Below are 17946 nucleotides of genomic sequence, written 5' to 3'. Positions count from 1 at the left end.
AGAGAATATAAATATGTCAACTAATAGACGTGAAGAGTTAACGATAGATAAATACGGGACATTTAAAAAAATGAGTTCTGATAAAGTGCTTATAGATGAAGCTTGATGAAGCTATTATGCTTTTCAATGACTTCTAAAGTGCATTTTATGACTGTAATACTACTATTTGGCACCACTTGTTAATCATCTCTTTGAATAAACTTTTTATATATATATATATATTCTTGTATAAAAAAAAAACACCTCCCTTTAGTTAAAAGTGTGCTGAGGTTGTGTCCTTGACTCCGCAACATGTGTTCAATTCCAATACAAGTTGCAAATTACAAATGAGTCCTTTTTTTTTTTGAAAATTTCAGAGGGGCTCAATGCCTCCCTTGGCACTAGTGTAGCTTTGTCCCTAATGTCACTAGCTCAGTCAAGTTGGAGCTCGGTACCACGTTAGCTCGGTAGACTTGAGCTCAGCATAACATGGGTTCAAGGAGAATTCATCCATTTAATACAGAAAAATATGAATCACAAAATTGTACGTGTAAAGAAACAAGACGCTCCAGATTTACCACTGGAATCCCTAAAATAGGGCCAATGATCATAAATGTGTGAGTTTTTTTTTTTTTCTCCTTTTGGGTACATCGAAAAGTAAGCATTGCTAAGAGATAAATGATATATAGATGGTTCCAAATTCAGGAGATATGCAAATTTTCATGGGCAGAAGCAAATTTTCTGTAATATTTGGTCAATGTGCAAGCAAGATTTTGGAAATGAGACGAGACCATAAGATGGTTTGAATTTGATGGGCCATTTTCACAATATGGGCTACAGCCTATTTGCCTATTTGCACTAAAACCCAAGCATTTTCTGGTATGCAAACTAGCCATTTCAGGGTATTACAGTCTGAGGATGTCTGTTCAAACACTGAGCTACGCAACGCCACAAGAAAACCAAACCCACGAGTAATAGTGGCTTTTGCAAGCAAGAAAGATACCCAAGAAGCTGGTCTTCAACCTGGAGAGCGGTTTTATCTAGGAATGGACTTTGGAACAAGCGGTGCTAGATATGCTCTTATTGACAAACTGGGGACAATTCACTCTGAAGGAGGGAGAGGACACCCGCTTTATATGGTACCACTGTTACTTGTCAATCTCTAGTTTTTGGAATTCTTGTCAGGTTTGAATTTTACCCCTGAAGAATTGAAATGCTAAGAATTGGAAATAGATCTTTTGATAACATGGATTGGAGATGAATGCCCTCGTTGTATATATGGAGAAATTCTTCTGGAGATTGTGTGATCAGTAAGACTTTAGCAAGAATCATATTCCTTGCTTTTCATGATGCATTGCTTACTATCTGTCAGGATATACAATTGAATGTGAAAAGAAAAAAAATCTCAATAATTTAATTCAAGCAAAATTTGGTTGACGAAATAGTTTGAGAATCTTGTTTCTTTTGTATAGAAGGAATGAAGAAACAATGGATTGAGTGCGTTCTTGGAAGACAACACTTCTCTTGCTGCTAGAAGATGTTCAAGTTCATTGATGGTACTTCTGCAAAAGCAACACACCCCTTTGCCCAGACATAAATATCTGAAACTTAAAGTTTGTACGTGAAGCATTCAACTAGGGTAAGTTTTAATATATGTTGAGAAAATGGACCAGACTTAATAAAAAAATTAGAGATCGAGTTATATAAATCAAAAGCTAGAGATTGAGTTATATAAATCAATAGAAGATAATGACAATTGGCTGACAAATCGTATATTTTTAAGTTAATTACTTAAATAGGTGACATTCATTTGTAAATTTATGTGCACGCTTCAGCTTTAATATCTATATATTGATACCTTCTATACCAAATTCAGTTTGAAGGCAGAGAGAGAATGAAAAACTCAATGATCATAGCTTTGAAGCATGAGTACATGCATTCCATATATCCTCAAACATCTATTTAATGAAAAAGGTTTTTTTTTTTTTTTAATCGAAAGCATGGCGTAACGAACAATACTTTAGCTATTTACTGTTTTCCTCCACTTAATGTGGGAAAGCTTTTCAAATATTGTCTCTTGATCTAGGATGTACTATTTGCTCTGAAGAAAACAATGTTTACAGCATGAGGTAGGGCACAGTTAGCTTCATTTCGGCATTGAACAATGATGGCACTTGACCTCCAACAGCTACGGCACAAGCAAATGCTGATCTTGTGATGATTTAATCGATTGCATAAAAGCATGACATTCGAGGCTTGTGAATACCTTAAATTTCGTGGTATACAATTGGAGCTTTGGAAATGTTTGGATTCCGAAACTATGCAGCTTTTAACTTCTGTAATTCAAATTGGCCTGGATCTTCAGAGAAAAGTATGCCATTGGGGGAAAGAAGGCGTTGGAGAGTAAGGAAAAATCGAGCCTGAAAAAGGGAAAAAGAAAAAAATGAAAAGACGAAAAAGAAAAACACTCTTCAAATAAGCAAAGCTTGAAATTTTGCATGCATGATTCCTGAGGGTGCTAATCTTACCCATTGGAAGCCTAGAAGGGTACACCAGCATCCCAGCAATCCGTAACCTCTGCTGCTCACAATCTGGTGAAAACAGAAAGGGGATACCATTTTTAGTTCTTAAGAAATCCAAAAGGTTTCAGAATAGAAAATAGGAAACAAAGAAATAAATCTCTACCAAGAGCACCACAGCACCCAAAGAAAAGCATCCGCCCATTGATAAGCTAAGATATTTAAGATCCCTTCCTGCCTGGAGAAGCAAACAGTATTCATGATGCTAGAATACAAACATTCAAAGCATGCTCACAATATGAGCATTTTATCCTTAAGCATGATTTTGAAAACAATTTAAGCAAACCAAGTTAGGGAAGATTATCAGTAACCATTTTTTTTTTGTTAACTGGTATCGTGTAGCTTAAGTAAGTCTAAGACAATGTTATCACATGAAAGCTTGCAAAATCACAAGTGAACAAGTACGAAAATTTCAAGAAAATCATCACACCCCCTTTTTCCTTTAGTTTTTTGGCCCCCTCTTATAACAATTTATTTTCATGTTTCTGTCGAGGATTATGCACATTCCAAGAGTACTGGTCCTTCTAAACCTAATACCTGACACAAAAACGCTGTCAAGAGGAAAAATTTATGCTCATGTGAGTCCCACATTTTGCATCAAATATAGCAAACTTCATTATAGTTGATGAAACCCCACTATTCTATGAACTAATGGATACGACTAACTACTACTTCCTGAAGAGGACTTGACTAGTGCCAGAGACACATACTTGGTCGAGTTTCATCAATCTTTGGTCCAAAAGGCAGGTATAAATTACTGGAAAACTCACCTGAAATTAATTAGAAACATTTGGATTAAACTTTTAATCAAACATACCAGCAACGTTCCTTCAAAGCCGAGAATGCAGGGTGTCACAGCTAGTGCCATAAAGAATGGTATCAGCACTTTGTGCATCTGCATAGACATAGCAGTACACAGAATTATCAGATTCTCGAAATTCAGATCACTGTTTACGCATAAACATAAAAATTTATATCATCAATAGAATATTTGCGATTTACTATATTCATTTCCTCTGTCTTGATTTAACTCATGATTTACAGGGGATTTGCAATCTGAATTATAACTGAAACTTGCATGTTAAGCTACCAACACAGATATGCCTGGTTATCCCAGAGAAATGGCTAACATTGATTTGACTCATCTTTGATCTTTCAGTTATTAGAAACGTTAAAGCAGCAGCAGACTAAAAACCTTTAAAGGTCTTCAAAATGACTGAATAAATAAAGCCAAATTTTATATTGGAATTAACAACATTAAATATAGACAAGACCTTGATGTACAGGTAGGCTAAACCAAGTAAAATAATGGAAAAAAAATGTCCGTATAGCTGGATCCCAATTGAGGTGGAACTGAGTTGAGAGGATTAGATGTTAAGGCTGCAATGCAAGAAAAAAATTTGACAATCCTTCCAAGGCAGCACATATTTGCAAGAAATAATTGATACTACTCAATACTCATTCTTCTTCTCGTGCTCATGGTTCGTTTGATTATGGCAATTATGGAGAAACTGTATTTTGAATATACTAAATACAAGAACCAACCTCCTGGATGACGTTCTGATCAGGTGTGAAGATTTTGGGGAACAACCAAGGAACAGATGTTCCAACAATCCCTAACATCAATCCCAGCATGATTCCAATTATTGTCAGTGATTTCAGCAGTGTTCGAGCCTGTTAAAAATCATAACACCTATAAAATGGCTCGAGCAAACAAAAAACTATACAGAGATTCTGCAACGTAGACTAGATCTGATATGATCAATCAATTCTGTCCAGAAGGGAGAAAGGTTGCATTTCTAAATAGCTATGTAGTCAACATTTATTAATAGGAGGTTGTAGTGGTTTTAAAAATGAGTATCACTAACCTTTGCCAAACTTCGTTTCATTCCATACATCATCTCAGGCATAAATGATTGTGCAGTTTGAGAAAGAGGCTCACCCCAAACTGTGCACGTCATGAATGCTTGAATCATGACCTAGAGTAAGAGATTGTACAGAACCATCAATTCTCACAGACATCAACTAGAATACCTGAAAAGTGTTAAGAATAGGCATAACAAACCTGGTGAGCAGCCAAACTGAGTGTCCCCATAGATGTAGCAAAATATACAAGGAGAGAGTAGAAAGCCACCTATGATAAAATTCCATGTCTCATGTAAATGCATAAGAATAATCACAAGAACATAGTTAATCTGTACAAACAAGTAACTATGAAAAAAACCTTTGACATCATCACTACAAACACTGGAGCAGCTAGCCCAAATATTGTCATAAGATCAGTAGGTGATGGAATGGAAATGGCATATGCATTGTAGCCTTTCTTGTTCAGTGAATCAATCATCATATAAGCAGCAACAACCTGAAATGTATACAGGTAAGTGGCAATGCAAAAATGTACTGTGGGATTGGATCAATGGGTTTATTATCAAAGTCAGAATATATATTCAGCATACTTGTGACACCATTGTTGCCCATGCTGCACCAGCTATACCATAGTCCAGAAACCTGCAGAGTAATATATCGCCGATGCCATTTATAGCACTAGCAACTATCAATGCCTTCAATGGTCCCCAGGAGTCTTTCATGCCAAGGCTGGGAAACAGAATGAACAAAGATTAATACAAAACATTTTAACTGGCCCAAAAGAATTTTGTGAGAAAGAAACAAGCCATATAGACACTACAAGTTCAAGAAAATCATTACAGTAGTTCTTAGTTGCATTAACTAGTAAAGAGGCATCATAAATAACCAAATTAAGGGGCTGCCAGCACAATCAGCAGATTATGCATGGGAAAAGTATTGTGCCTTCCCACCTTGCACTTTGAGCAACCCATCCAATAAGAATTGCAGGCCATGCTAAACCTCGAATATACCAACAAAAATAAACAAGGTTATAATTGAAAGAAAAAAAGGGAGGCATAATATCAAGATAAATATATACCCAGGGGAGAGAATTTGTTTAATATGAAATCATAGAACGTCAAGCAGAGGAGAAATGTAATAAGAGAAATGAATATAATTTAACTTGAAGGTCAAATAACATCCTCTGCTTCAAAATTAAAAATTCTCATCCATTGGACTTGAGTAAGAATCAAAACATGAATCATGCACCACTTCATCCTCCTCCTCACTAGAAGGGACAGATGACAGGCATCTCATTATATAAATTTGCATATGCAAACTCATCTTTCTGTGCTTTAGGGGTTTTCCACCAAATGCATCTATCATTCAGCTGTAGAATACCATCTTCTAAAGCTTTTAATGTTGAACAAATGGTCTCCTTTCCCATGTGGAGCTGTTTTTTTACCATGTACATCAAATTAATATTTCCTTTGCAGGTACATCACATATGGATTCCTGTCTTTTCATAGCATATAGCAGCAAAAGCTAAGATTACTATAGTAAAATCTATGAATTGAAAAACGTGGCCTAAAGCTAATACAGTTCTCATCTAGCAAGGATACAAGCTGTGGCCTGGAATTGATGGGACAATAGCCTAAGTCCAATACTGAGGATAGGATACTGACAATGGACAACTAATTAGTATTTTCATAGTTACATTGACTGGCCACTTTATCCCAAAGTACCCATATCAGATAAGAATACTGAATGGTTGACATGGTTCAACACATCCAACTACTAATGGTTACTAATGCAGCGTGTAGCGCGGAAAAAGATCGACACACAATCAAACTCTTGAAAATAAACAAAATCTAATCCAAGACCTTAAGATATATAAGATTTAATTCAAAGTTTAAGAATAAATAATGCAAACACAACTTTAGGAAGAAGAAAGCTTCATTGAATAATTATGAAAGACTTGTACATAATGAGAATAAATGGGGTATTTATAGAATTTTAAATCCTAATCTAAGTAGGAATAAATTAAAAAGTCCTAATCTAAGTAGGAAATAATTTAAAAGACCTAAACTAAATAAGAATAATATTTTAGAGTCCTAAATAAACTAATAAATATAAATAAAACTTATTTAGGGAAATAAAGAATCCAACTAAAAATAGAAATCTTTGAGAAATATGGAAAACATAGGTGCCTAATTTTGATTGCGTTATTCACTCACACTTTTGAAAAAATTTGATCTCAAAGTTTAAAGTGTTGAAGAATCAAAAACTCCATTGAAAGATCACACCATGTCTTCTTCTTCAATGGTATCAATAAAATTAACTTGAATAAAATTGAATTAAAAAATTACATGTTGTCCTTTGTATCCACAGAAACATCTGGACAAATAAAATCAACTAAAATAATAGGAGTTAAAAGGTTAGAAAAGTCATCAACCAAAATAATAGGAGTTAAAAGGTTAGAAAAGTCTTCAATCTCCATAAACTCCATGATTTGAGTTTCTCCACTTTCCACTATGGTCTCTAGGGATTGTTCCTCTTTAATTTTCATGGTTTGTTGTTATTCATTCTCTTCACTTTCTTCAAACTCTTCATCATGCACCATATCAAAAGGCAATACAACCAAAGTTTGAGATTCTTCAAGTTCAAATCCTTTAAGCTTAGGATATTCAAATTTGAGTTGTTTTTCTAATGCAGGTTGATCTCTTTGTTCTTATTCCAAATCTTTAACATTCTTTGATGTCTTAACAAGTTTTGCTTCCTCCTCCATATTTTTTATTTCTATTGAAGTACACAATTCCTAAACACCACTACTTCCATATTCATCATTAATAACAAGTGTTTTTCTAGAATTAAAAAGAATAAATTATAATTGACTCCACCGTGGTTAATTCCTCCGACTTAATTCAAGTTATGGTTTCTCTTCTCAATACCATAAATCCCCAATACGGCATATGCAAGTGCTCTTAAATCTCTTGCAATTGACACCCTATGCTGTAAAAAGATGAGGTTTGTTCTTTGATTGCTAGATACTAGCATGTAGCCCCTGATCATTGTCAAAAGGTTGATTGCCACCACCATCATTGACCATTGGAATGAGGATGAAAAATCTTTTCTCTGATATCACCTGACGCAGCGTGTAGCATAGAAAATAATCGATACACTATCAAACCCTTGAAAATAAACAAGATCTAATCCAAGACTTTAAGATAAATAAGACTTAATCCAAAGTCTAAAAATAAATAAAGCAAACACAACTTTAGAAAGAAAAAAACTTCATTGAACAATTATGAAAGACTTGTACATAATAAAAATAGATGGGGTATTTACAGAATTTTAAATCCTAATCTAAGTAGGAAATAATTTAAAAGATGTAAACTAAATAAGAATAATATTTTACAGTCCTATGTAAACTAGGAAATATAAATAAAACTTATTTAGGAAAATAAATAATCCAACTAAAAATAAAAATCCTTGTGAAATATGGAAAATGTAGGTCTTCAAGTCTAATCTTAATTTGCGCACTGTGTTAGTTACAAAACAATGTATACTCCATAATCCAATAGAAAATATATGAAGTTCTACATGACAATGTTGAATCAGATAGTAATTTTCTTAAAAACTTTGAAAATTGCAATTTTCTCATTTTAAGCAACTTGTAATTATTTTGTTTAGATTAGGCGGAAAGTTGATTCATGATTTAAGGGATTGAGGCTTATCATGCAGCTAGTGAGGTTGTGTTTGGGTCAAAATTGATATTGACTAGACCGGAAAAAGGTTTGTGTAAAATCTTTGTTTATTGTCAATGAAAGGAAGAAGAGTGAATTTGAGAGAAAGTAGAGAGAGTGGAGACAATTGGAAGTTCTTGTAAGAAACTTTGTGTTGAAAATGAAGAAGAAAAAGAAAATGAAAATGAAAATTTCTGTTGTGTTTCAACTTCTCAGATTTATGGTTTTGTTTGTTTTGCTATGAATATTTTGTTGCTCCCTCATATCCAACTAGTGTTTGTTTTACCTAGTTAAAGTACTCAGTTCTAAGTTTTTTTCCCAGTTACCTTGTTGAATTAAGAGTTGTAGAGATGAGAATGTTAAGGTGGATGAGTGTCCATACTAGACTAGATAAAGTTCGTAATGAGAGTATTAGAGAAAAAGTAGAAGTGGTACCAATTGAGGATAAGTTGAGAGAAGGGAGATTGAGGTAGTTTGGTCATGTAAAGCGTAGACATACGGAGGCTCCAGTTAGACAAGTAGAGCACATTAGGTTAGAGGATAGAAAGAAAAAAAGGGGTAGACCTAAATTGACTTGGAGTAGAGTAGTACAACATAACCTATACGCATTACAAATTCTGAGGATTTAACCCAAAATCGTTTAGAGTGAAAAAAGCGAATACATATAACCGACCCCAAATTTTTGGGATAAAGGCTTAGTTGAGTTGAGTGGAGTGGAGTAGAAACCTGAACATATTTGTCTGCTGCAGGAACAATATGTAAATTATTGGAACCTGTAAAAGCTGAAAAGGAAAAAGCAAAAAGCAAAATTGTTAGTCACTGGTTGGTCTCTGCTATTTCTCAATTGCACATTGGTTTTATCCGTTATTTAGTATTTGTTCATAATGATTTAATAATTATAAGTGATCAACCATTCGTTTTCCAGTAAAAGAAAAGGGAAAAAAAAAAAAGCAGTACCAGTCTCTATTACCAGCTAATACTGATGCAGCAAAGAACTTGGTGAAGAGAACCATTAGGAAGCCACAAGTCAATCCAATAAAGAGTAAGACAGATAGTTGATGCTGCACTTCATTTTCATCCTGCACCAATTGTGCATAGTCAAACAGAGCTCCCCCACGAAACAGCACCGCCCCAATATATGGTTGCTTTTATTAGCTTCTCAGAAGATTATCATCCCAAATTATTGTGTTAGCTTTGTTCAACTTAGGCATAAACCGGCATAGAGACATATTAGATAGTCTTGGGTACCTACTAATGGAAAGAAACTATCCATTTGGGACAGAGAAACAGTGCTGTAGTTAAGATATTCAAAACGTTAAGAAGCTAACCTGTTTGGCAAGGGAAGTGGCAACCATATTCGATGTAGAAATTGAAAGAAACATGAACACATAACTCATGTTGTCACACAAAACTGTCCCAGGACCTAATCAATCCAAAATTTTACCATGAAAACCAACTACTCAAATATTAACTCATATTGTAGATGTGTTAGTTAAATTTTACAGCTTCCTACATTTCCCAAGCAACTAAAGAATATAATTATGAAAACCCAGTGAAGAATTAGAATTGTACCCAAAGCAGCAAGCTCAAGGGAGCTTCCTTGGCCAATAACAGCAGTGTCAATAAGACTCATCAACGGCCCACAAATCCATAGCCCAGTGGCGGGTGCTGTAAACTTCACAATCTCTTTAATTTGATTCCATAAGCTCTGATTCTCCAATAACTCTCTGCTGCTAACCTCCATTTTCATTTCCTCTTCCTTTTCTTCTTCGTTACAGAGCGAATCTGAAGCAATATTAGCATCATTTTCGCTCACAGTATTATCGACAAGTTCTTGGCTGGGACTTACGCAAGGAGTGACAAGTCTGCTTCTTGATTTAATAGTGCGTAAGCTTGGAGGCAAAAAGGAGCTGCGGAAGTCCTCGGGTGCAGCTAGCAATGGAGGAAGCTTCTTGGAGAGAAATAAAGACTGAGAAAAAAATCTGGGTTCTAGGGTTTGGAAAGGAGTGTGAGAAGAATGAAGCAAGGACTGGACATGCATTTTTCTGCTAGGAACTTGAAGAGAGAAGGGTAGTTGGATTGGAAGTTAGGACAAGAAAAACAATGGTTGAAGTTGAAGAGGACTGGTTTAAGTGTAATTTTCAGGTTAAACTTGGAAAAGGGTTTAGGAGCCACAGAAAGGTACTTCACAATGGAGGGTTCAGAACTTTGAACCTTTCATACGAGCGTATGGCTCAGGGGATTCCAAGTTGAAGGGGATTTTGTTAAATTTGGATCGTACACGAGTTCAACTGGACCCTCTCGAGTTCTGCATGCTCACATGCATATTTGTCACTTCACATGGATTTGTATTCACCTACTGGAGCATTGAGCAATGATTAGTAGGAAAACCGACAACTTGTTACTTGAACATTAGAGAAGTTTTTCACCAGATGGACGGAGGTAACAGAAAAAATAATATACCAAAAAAAGGGATTAGTTTGAAGTTAATTATTAAAAAGGGTGAAATTATATTAAGTTAAAAGTTTTAAGGGCAAAATAATAATTATAATATTATTTTGAAAACAGTGGCTAATTATTTAAGGGCGAACACTATTATGAATAATTTGTAGATGATTTTAGTTAAAAATTATTAGTAAAATAATTTTAAAAAAATTAAAAAAAAGTTATGTAACACCTCAAAATTTTAAATTTTATTATTTTATGAGAATTATTGGTATTTTAATTTTATTTAAATTTTAGGAAATTTTTGAGATTTTTCGGATTTTAAAAATCGGGTTCGATTTTTCGAAAATATAAACTTTAATGATTTTTAAAAATTAATTTAAAGACCATGTGGCAAAACTAAAAATATATTTGGAATCTACGAATTTTTCTGAGTTTTCTGAAATTTTTTCGAAATTTTTGGACCTCGTTTTCGGTCCCGAGGCAGAGTAAAAATTCAAAATTTTGTATTCTGAATCAAATCGATCCAATCGAACCGAATCGGATCGGACCGATCAAATCGGACCGGTCTTCTTCTTTTTCTTCCTCCTCCTCGCGCGCGTCCGACCTCCCTCCCCTTCTCTCTCTTTTTCTCTCTCCTCCCTTCTCCCCTTGCCGCGCCGCCACCTCCTCTGCCACCTAAGCTCGCCGGCGCCGACCCCCAGCCGTCCCAGCCCACCGGCCGCCGCCCCAAACGGCCGGAAAACGCGCGCGAACGCCCCTCCCTTGCGCGCGCGACTTTTCGACTTCCCGGCCAAAATTCGGCCGATCCGGCCACCAATCGGACCGGGTCTTGTGTCTAAACTCATCTACTCGTTTAGAGCTTTCCATAGACACCAAGAACACCGAAATCCATCGAGCGGTTTGTCCAATTTTTGCCCGGGAAGTTTTAGCCCATTTTGAATTTTGAGCTAGATTTCTCACAAACCGTAAACTCCACGAGAAAACCGAGAGTACCAGAGCGCTCCACTGGTTGAGAGCTTCGCGGCGACATAAATTTCGAATTTTTTCGACACCGTTTTTCGGTGGGTCCCACGGAACTTCGTAGTATTTTTCCGAGCATTAAATGAGCTTAGAAAATTCTAAAAAATTTATGTACTAACCCCCGTGTTGTGGGCTTCGTGTAGGTATCTTCAATTCGCGGAAATTCGACAGTTGTCCGAGTCTGTGAATTTCCAGCCAGACAGACCCGTTACCGGAAAAGTCTCCGAATTGGATCGAGATTTTGGCTACCCTACCATTGTTAGACATCCCGAACGCGTCCCCGAAGTCGGAATCGGCAAAGGTAAACCCGAACCTTGCTTTTTCATAATTTTCTAGTGCTTAAATAGGATTAAAAATCCATAAAATATTCGTGGTAGCATAGAAAATTATGATTCTTTTTGCAATAGCTTAGTAATATTGCTAAGGACCGCGGGGCAAAGTTTTAGAATTTTTAGAGCTTATTTGGGCAGTTTTTGCAAAAATGATCAATTATAAGGACTAAATTGAAATTTTACATATTGTGATGGATGACTGATTTGATGGGCGGGGAGCTGTGTGATGTGATTGAGTTGTGAATATATGGATTGTGGATATAGAAGTGTGTTTTGAGCCCTTTTGCGGGTTGGGTAGGTCCTAGGTATAAGGGAGACTCTGTGGATTTTTGCACGACTTAGGGCGTGTTGGTCTTTTCTTGATTTGTATTGAGTCAATTGTATTAAATAATTGTAATGTAATTGTCAGGTGAGCCGAGACAGCCTTCTTCCTCCTCCCAGCCGCCACAGTGACCGTTGTCAAGTATGTGAGTAAAATATTAATTTTAATTGTAATTTCGATATTATTATATGTTCAAGCATGCCCATGCATCACTTCTATGCATATATTTATGTAGTTAAACTCTAGGCACAATTTATGTTGCATTCATAACTGTTAGCGTGCCATGGATGTTGTTGTGGTAATTTGGAGCAGTGTGCGTGCGTTGGCGTGCGTGCGATGTGGTGTGGACTATGGATAGGACGGGTAGACACGGCTTGAGATCTTCATTGGGACCGGTCCTTGGGGTAGACACGGCTTGAGTTCTTATTTGGGACCCCGATTTGGTTATTAAGTGGAAGTCAGAAATGAGTTCTTGTGGCACGAGTTAGATTTAAGAGAGCTGTATAGGGGATTAGCTCCCATATATTATGATTGATATTACAGGGTGTGTGAGTGCTCTAAATTACCTTTTTGCTGTTATGATGTGAAAATATTGTTGCTGTTGCATTTCACTCCACAGGTTGCATTAGTTCTAGATAGTTATAGAGATTATGGTTAAAATTGATATTTTACTCTCTGAGTCGAACGCTCACTCCTGTTCAACATTTTTTCAGGCTACAGGAGGATTTTATTATGGTTAACCTACTTTTCTCCTTCGCAGGTTGTTTTATCAATATTTGTGTAATTTTATTTACTCCTAGAATTTCCGCATGTGTTAGAGATATTTAAATGATTCGGGTCTGTAATATAAATTGTCATGTGGACCTGTAAAATTATTATATGCATGTTTGATGGATTAGATGAGGGAGCTGAGCTCCCATTTATTTTTTGATGCTGATATGAGTATGTGGAGGGTGAGCTGAGCTCCCCAATTGATGATATATTTTGTTTACAGGTCGGGTGAGTCAAAAACTCCCCGTTGAAAGGTCCACTTTATGGCCGGACTCTGTCCGGTTAGTTTCTTGAATTTGGGCCCAAATGGGCCTTAGAGTTGGGTTAAGGAATAGTTAGGCTTACTACGGGCCTCGGGGGCTTTAGGCTGGCCCAGGTCCTAGTGCCAGTCTGGCCCATAGGTTGGGTCATGACAAATGTGGTATCAGAGCTTAGGCTCCAGATTCTTAGGGAATGTTTGTCTAAAATGTTGAGAAGAGTCTAATAGGAGTCACATGCGGAAAATAGGGTCCACATTCGTCTTGCATTGTCATCTTTGCTTCTAGTCTCTGCTTCATATATTATGTGTAAATATGAGTCTATAGAGCTGTGTAATGTGCAGTTTTGAATTTTGTGGGCTAATGCTGCTGAATTTCAGGAAAATGCGTAGAAGTAGAGAGCTGCCACTGCACCAGAACCAGATGTGCCTGACGAGGTGTCGGCACAGGATGAGGAGCCTGCCCCGAGGAGGCGGGATAGGAGGCCTAGAGCTGCTCAAGTAGAAGAGCAGCTGCCACCAGTACAGGATCAGTCTTTTATGGCACAGGGTCCCATGGCAGCTACTCTAGCTGGGTTGCAGAGGACCATCGATATGATGGCGCAGTATATGGTCCACCCTCCACAGCAGCAGCAGTCCACCGCACCAAGAGGGGAACCTTACAAACAGATAATCAATTTTAAGAAATTGGTGCCTGATACTTATGATGTGTCAGACAATGCATATCGGTTTTTGGATTCCTGCAGATAGGCAGGAATAGAATTGCAGTTGACTGATAGAAGACTAATAGAGTGTATACAGCATGTCATGGGGCCTATGCCTAGACAATGAATGAATGACTACGTGTTACCTCGGATGGATGGTTTGTCATGGACTCAGTTTGTGGAACTTTTCATCAATCGGTTTGTGCCAGAAAGCTTCAGAGATCAAAAACAGTGGGCCTGTGAGGCTTTAAGACAGAATGGCAGGTCTGTAAATGAATATGCTACAGAATTTCTGGAATTGAGCAGATATGCCCCTACAGCGGTAGCTACAGAAACTATGAAGGTGAAGAGGTTCCTAAAGGGGCTTGACAGGAGGTATGCAAACCTGGCCATGATGTCTGATCAGTCTTTTGATGTGGTAGTTGATCGAGCCAGACAGATAGAGATTAGCTATGCTGTGGATGACAGCGGAAGGGCAAAGAAAAACTAAACAGAGGGTTCTTTAGGTGTTCCGCAGATGGCTACTACAGATAGTGGTGGCTAAACTAATTACAGAGGAAGAAGCAGAAATAAGAGGAGTGGTTTTAGACACAAATCCCAAGGGTTCAGACTAGGGTACGGATCGGCGGTGGTCACGATTCGAGTGCAGCGATTGCAGTGCAGTTCAGGATCCTCCTTGGCACCTTGTGCACAGTGTGGAAGAGGACATTCAGGACCTTGTATGATGGGTTCAGGAGTATGCTTCAGGTGTGGCCAACCAGGTCACTTTGCTAGGGAATGCCTCGTTTTCAGTGAGCCACAAATGGGGTCACAGGGTTCTGTTGCAAATGTTCCTCGTCAGTTGTATCCGGGTGCTTCCAGCATGGCGGCGATCGATTCGATGGCCAACAGGGCCGAGGACAAGGGGGACATGGATTTGGAGGCAGATCAGGAGGTAGAAGTCAGTATCAGGGTTCTGCCACTCAGGGTAGGGGTCAAGCTCGGGTTTTCAACCTGACCCATCAGGATGCTCAGGCTTTGAATGTAGTTGTGGCAGGTATTCTTCTGGTCTATTCCTATGAAGCTCGTGTTTTAATAGATCATGGTGCTACGCACTCATTTGTCTCTCCTGTGTTTGCCATGAGGTTGGGTAGAAACCCTACAACTTTAGAGTGCCCTTTGTCGGTAGCTACCCCACTTAGTGACAACATAGATGTAGATATGATTTTTTCGGGTAGCCCAGTAGTAGTGGATGGAAAGATCCTCCCAGCAGACTTGGTTCCTCTACCAGTAATGGATTTTGATGTAATTTTGGGGATGGATTGGTTGTCAACTCACTATACCACTTTAGACTGCAGGAACAAAAAGGTGTATTTCCACATACCTGGTGTAGAAGAGTTTAGCTTTGATGGTGACAGGAGCGTGGCTCCATATAATTTGGTGTCAGCAATTAGTGCTAGAAAAATATTGAGGCGTGGATGTCAAGGGTATTTCGCATTGGTGAGAGATACATCTGTAGAAGGTGTCAGCATGGAAAATGTTCTTATTATCAGAGAATTTATGGATGTCTTCCCAGAGGAGCTTCCAGGGTTGCCACCAGGAAGGGAAATAGAGTTTTGCATTGATGTTGTGCCGGGTACAAACCCCATATCAATGCCGCCTTATAGGATGGCACCAGCAGAATTAAAAGAGCTGAAGGAGCAACTACAGTAGCTTTTGGACAAGGGTTTCATACGTCCGAGCACTTCACCCTGGGGTGCTCCTGTTCTATTCGTGAGAAAGAAGGATGGGTCATTGAGGTTGTGTATTGACTACAGACAGCTGAACAAGGTGATTGTGAAGAACAAGTATCCACTTCCTCGGATCGATGACCTGTTTGATCAGCTCCAAGGAGCTAGATTCTTTTCCAAGATAGACCTGCGATCAGGCTACCATCAGTTGAGAATCAGGAATGAGGACGTGTCCAAAACGGCATTCAGGACAAGATATGGTCATTATGAGTTCTTGGTGATGTCTTTTGGACTCACTAATGCATCAGCAGCCTTCATGGACTTGATGAATAGGGTGTTCAAGCCATTTTTGGACCGTTTTGTCATCTATTCATAGATGACATTTTGGTATACTCTCAGACAGAGGAAGAACACGTGTGGCACTTGAGAATGGTGTTGCAAACTTTGAGGGAGCACCAGCTATACGCCAAATTTTTGAAATGTGAATTTTGGCTAGGAAGCATCTCATTCTTGGGGCACGTGGTTTCAAGTGAAGGTATTCAAGTAGATCCCAAGAAAATTAAAGCTGTAACTGATTGGCTTAAGCCTACAACAGTTACTGAGGTGCGAAGTTTTTTGGGTTTAGCTGGCTACTATAAGCGTTTTGTGTAAGATTTCTCCAGGATAGCGGCTCCCCTAACTAAGTTGACTAGGAAGAATGTTCCATTCATTTGGATAGATGACTGTGAGGAGAGTTTCCAGAAGCTTAAGGAGTGTCTAAGCACTGCCCCTGTGTTGACACTACCTATGAGTGGTGAAGGATACACCGTGTACTGTGACGCCTCCAGAGTTGGCCTAGGGTGTGTTTTGATGCAGAATGGAAAAGTAGTGGCTTATGCTTCAAGGCAGCTGAAGAGGCACGAACAGAACTACCCCACCCATGATTTGGAAATGGCGGCTGTAGTCTTTGCACTAAAAATCTGGAGACACTATCTGTATGGTGAAGTGTGCGAGATATACACCGACCACAAGAGTTTGAAGTACATCTTCCAATAGAGGGACTTAAACTTGAGACAGAGGAGATGGATGGAGCTTCTGAAAGACTATGATTGCACCATCCAGTACCACCTTGGGAAGGCCAATGTAGTAGCAGATGCCTTGAGCAGAAAATCTTCTGGTAGCTTGGCGCACATTTCAGTAGAGAAGAGACCGTTGATTCAGGAAGTACATGAGTTGATGGATCAAGGTTTAATCCTAGATCTGTCAGATGAGGGGGTATTGTTGGCTCATTTTTCAGTGAGGCCAGACTTGAGGGACAGAGTTAGAGTTTCCCAGCACAGAGACCAACAATTAATGAAGATCATAGAAAAAGTACAGCAGGGTGAAGGTGGTGAGTTTGGATTTGCCAATGATGGCACCCTAGTGCAAGGTTCTAGGATATATGTGCCGATGTGGACAACCTCAGGAATGAAATCATGCGAGAAGCACACTACACACTATACAGTGTCCACCTAGGCTCCACCAAGATGTACCATGATGTGAAGGATAGTTATTGGTGGAATGGCATGAAGAGAGACATAGCAGACTTTGTGTCCAAGTGCTTGACTTATCAGAAGATGAAGTTTGAACATCAGAGACCGTCAGGGAAGCTGCAAGAGCTCCCTATCCCATAATGGAAGTGGAAAATGATTACTATGGATTTTGTGACTGGGTTGCCTCGTACCACGCGAGGATATGATTCGATATGGGTAATTATAGACCGCTTAACTAAATCAGCTCACTTCTTGCCAGTGAAGATCACATATTCTGTTGCACAGTACGCCCGACTCTATATTCGAGAAATAGTCAGATTCATGGAGTTCCGGCTTCCATAATATCTGATAAAGGGCCCTAGTTCACTTCTCAGTTTTGGAGAAAATTGCAGGAGGCACTTGGCACACAGTTGAACTTCAGTACGGCTTTCCACCCTCAGATAGACAGACAGTCCGAAAGGACAATCCAAACACTGGAAGACATACTTCGCATGAGTGTTTTGGATTTTGGAGGTCAATGGGATGATCAGCTAGCTTTGGTGGAGTTTGCCTACAACAACAGTTATCACTCCAGCATAGGGATGGCACCCTATGAGGCACTATATGGAAGAAAGTGTAGGTCTCCTCTGTGTTGGACGGAAATGGGAGAAGCGAAGGTGCATGATGTAGACACAGTGCAAGACACTTGAGATAGTTCCTTTAATCGAGGAACGATTGAAAACAA

General features: G+C 38.5%; 1 protein-coding gene across 1 annotated transcript; it reads right to left on the bottom strand.

Annotated features, from left to right (window-relative positions):
- Positions 1-1871: 1871 nt before the first annotated feature.
- Positions 1872-10457, bottom strand: LOC110644118 (protein DETOXIFICATION 46, chloroplastic). Its single transcript, XM_021796746.2, has 14 exons — positions 9722-10457; positions 9478-9572; positions 9120-9228; positions 8876-8931; positions 5375-5430; positions 5015-5153; positions 4783-4920; positions 4624-4692; positions 4427-4537; positions 4104-4232; positions 3376-3453; positions 2665-2736; positions 2508-2570; positions 1872-2399 (listed from the first exon to the last, which is right to left on the bottom strand). Exons 1-14 carry the CDS (start codon positions 10188-10190, stop codon positions 2298-2300), a joined length of 1686 nt encoding a protein of 561 aa, XP_021652438.2. The 5' UTR covers positions 10191-10457; the 3' UTR covers positions 1872-2297.
- Between the last annotated feature and the right edge of the window lie 7489 nt (positions 10458-17946).

This window comes from Hevea brasiliensis, unplaced genomic scaffold, assembly GCF_030052815.1.
Source record: "Hevea brasiliensis isolate MT/VB/25A 57/8 unplaced genomic scaffold, ASM3005281v1 Scaf1, whole genome shotgun sequence".
NCBI classification, from domain to species: Eukaryota; Viridiplantae; Streptophyta; class Magnoliopsida; order Malpighiales; family Euphorbiaceae; genus Hevea; species Hevea brasiliensis.
This window is presented reverse-complemented; position numbering and strand designations above follow the sequence as displayed.

Coding starts and splice junctions, on each gene's coding strand:
- LOC110644118 (XM_021796746.2), bottom strand. CDS start 10,190: ATGCATGTCCAGTCCTTGCTTCATTCTTCTCACACTCCTTTCCAAACC. Junction 4,921..5,014: donor GGGCAACAATGGTGTCACAA/GTATGCTGAATA, acceptor TATACATTTCAG/GTTGTTGCTGCTTATATGAT. Junction 3,454..4,103: donor ATCAGAACGTCATCCAGGAG/GTTGGTTCTTGT, acceptor ATGTCTATGCAG/ATGCACAAAGTGCTGATACC.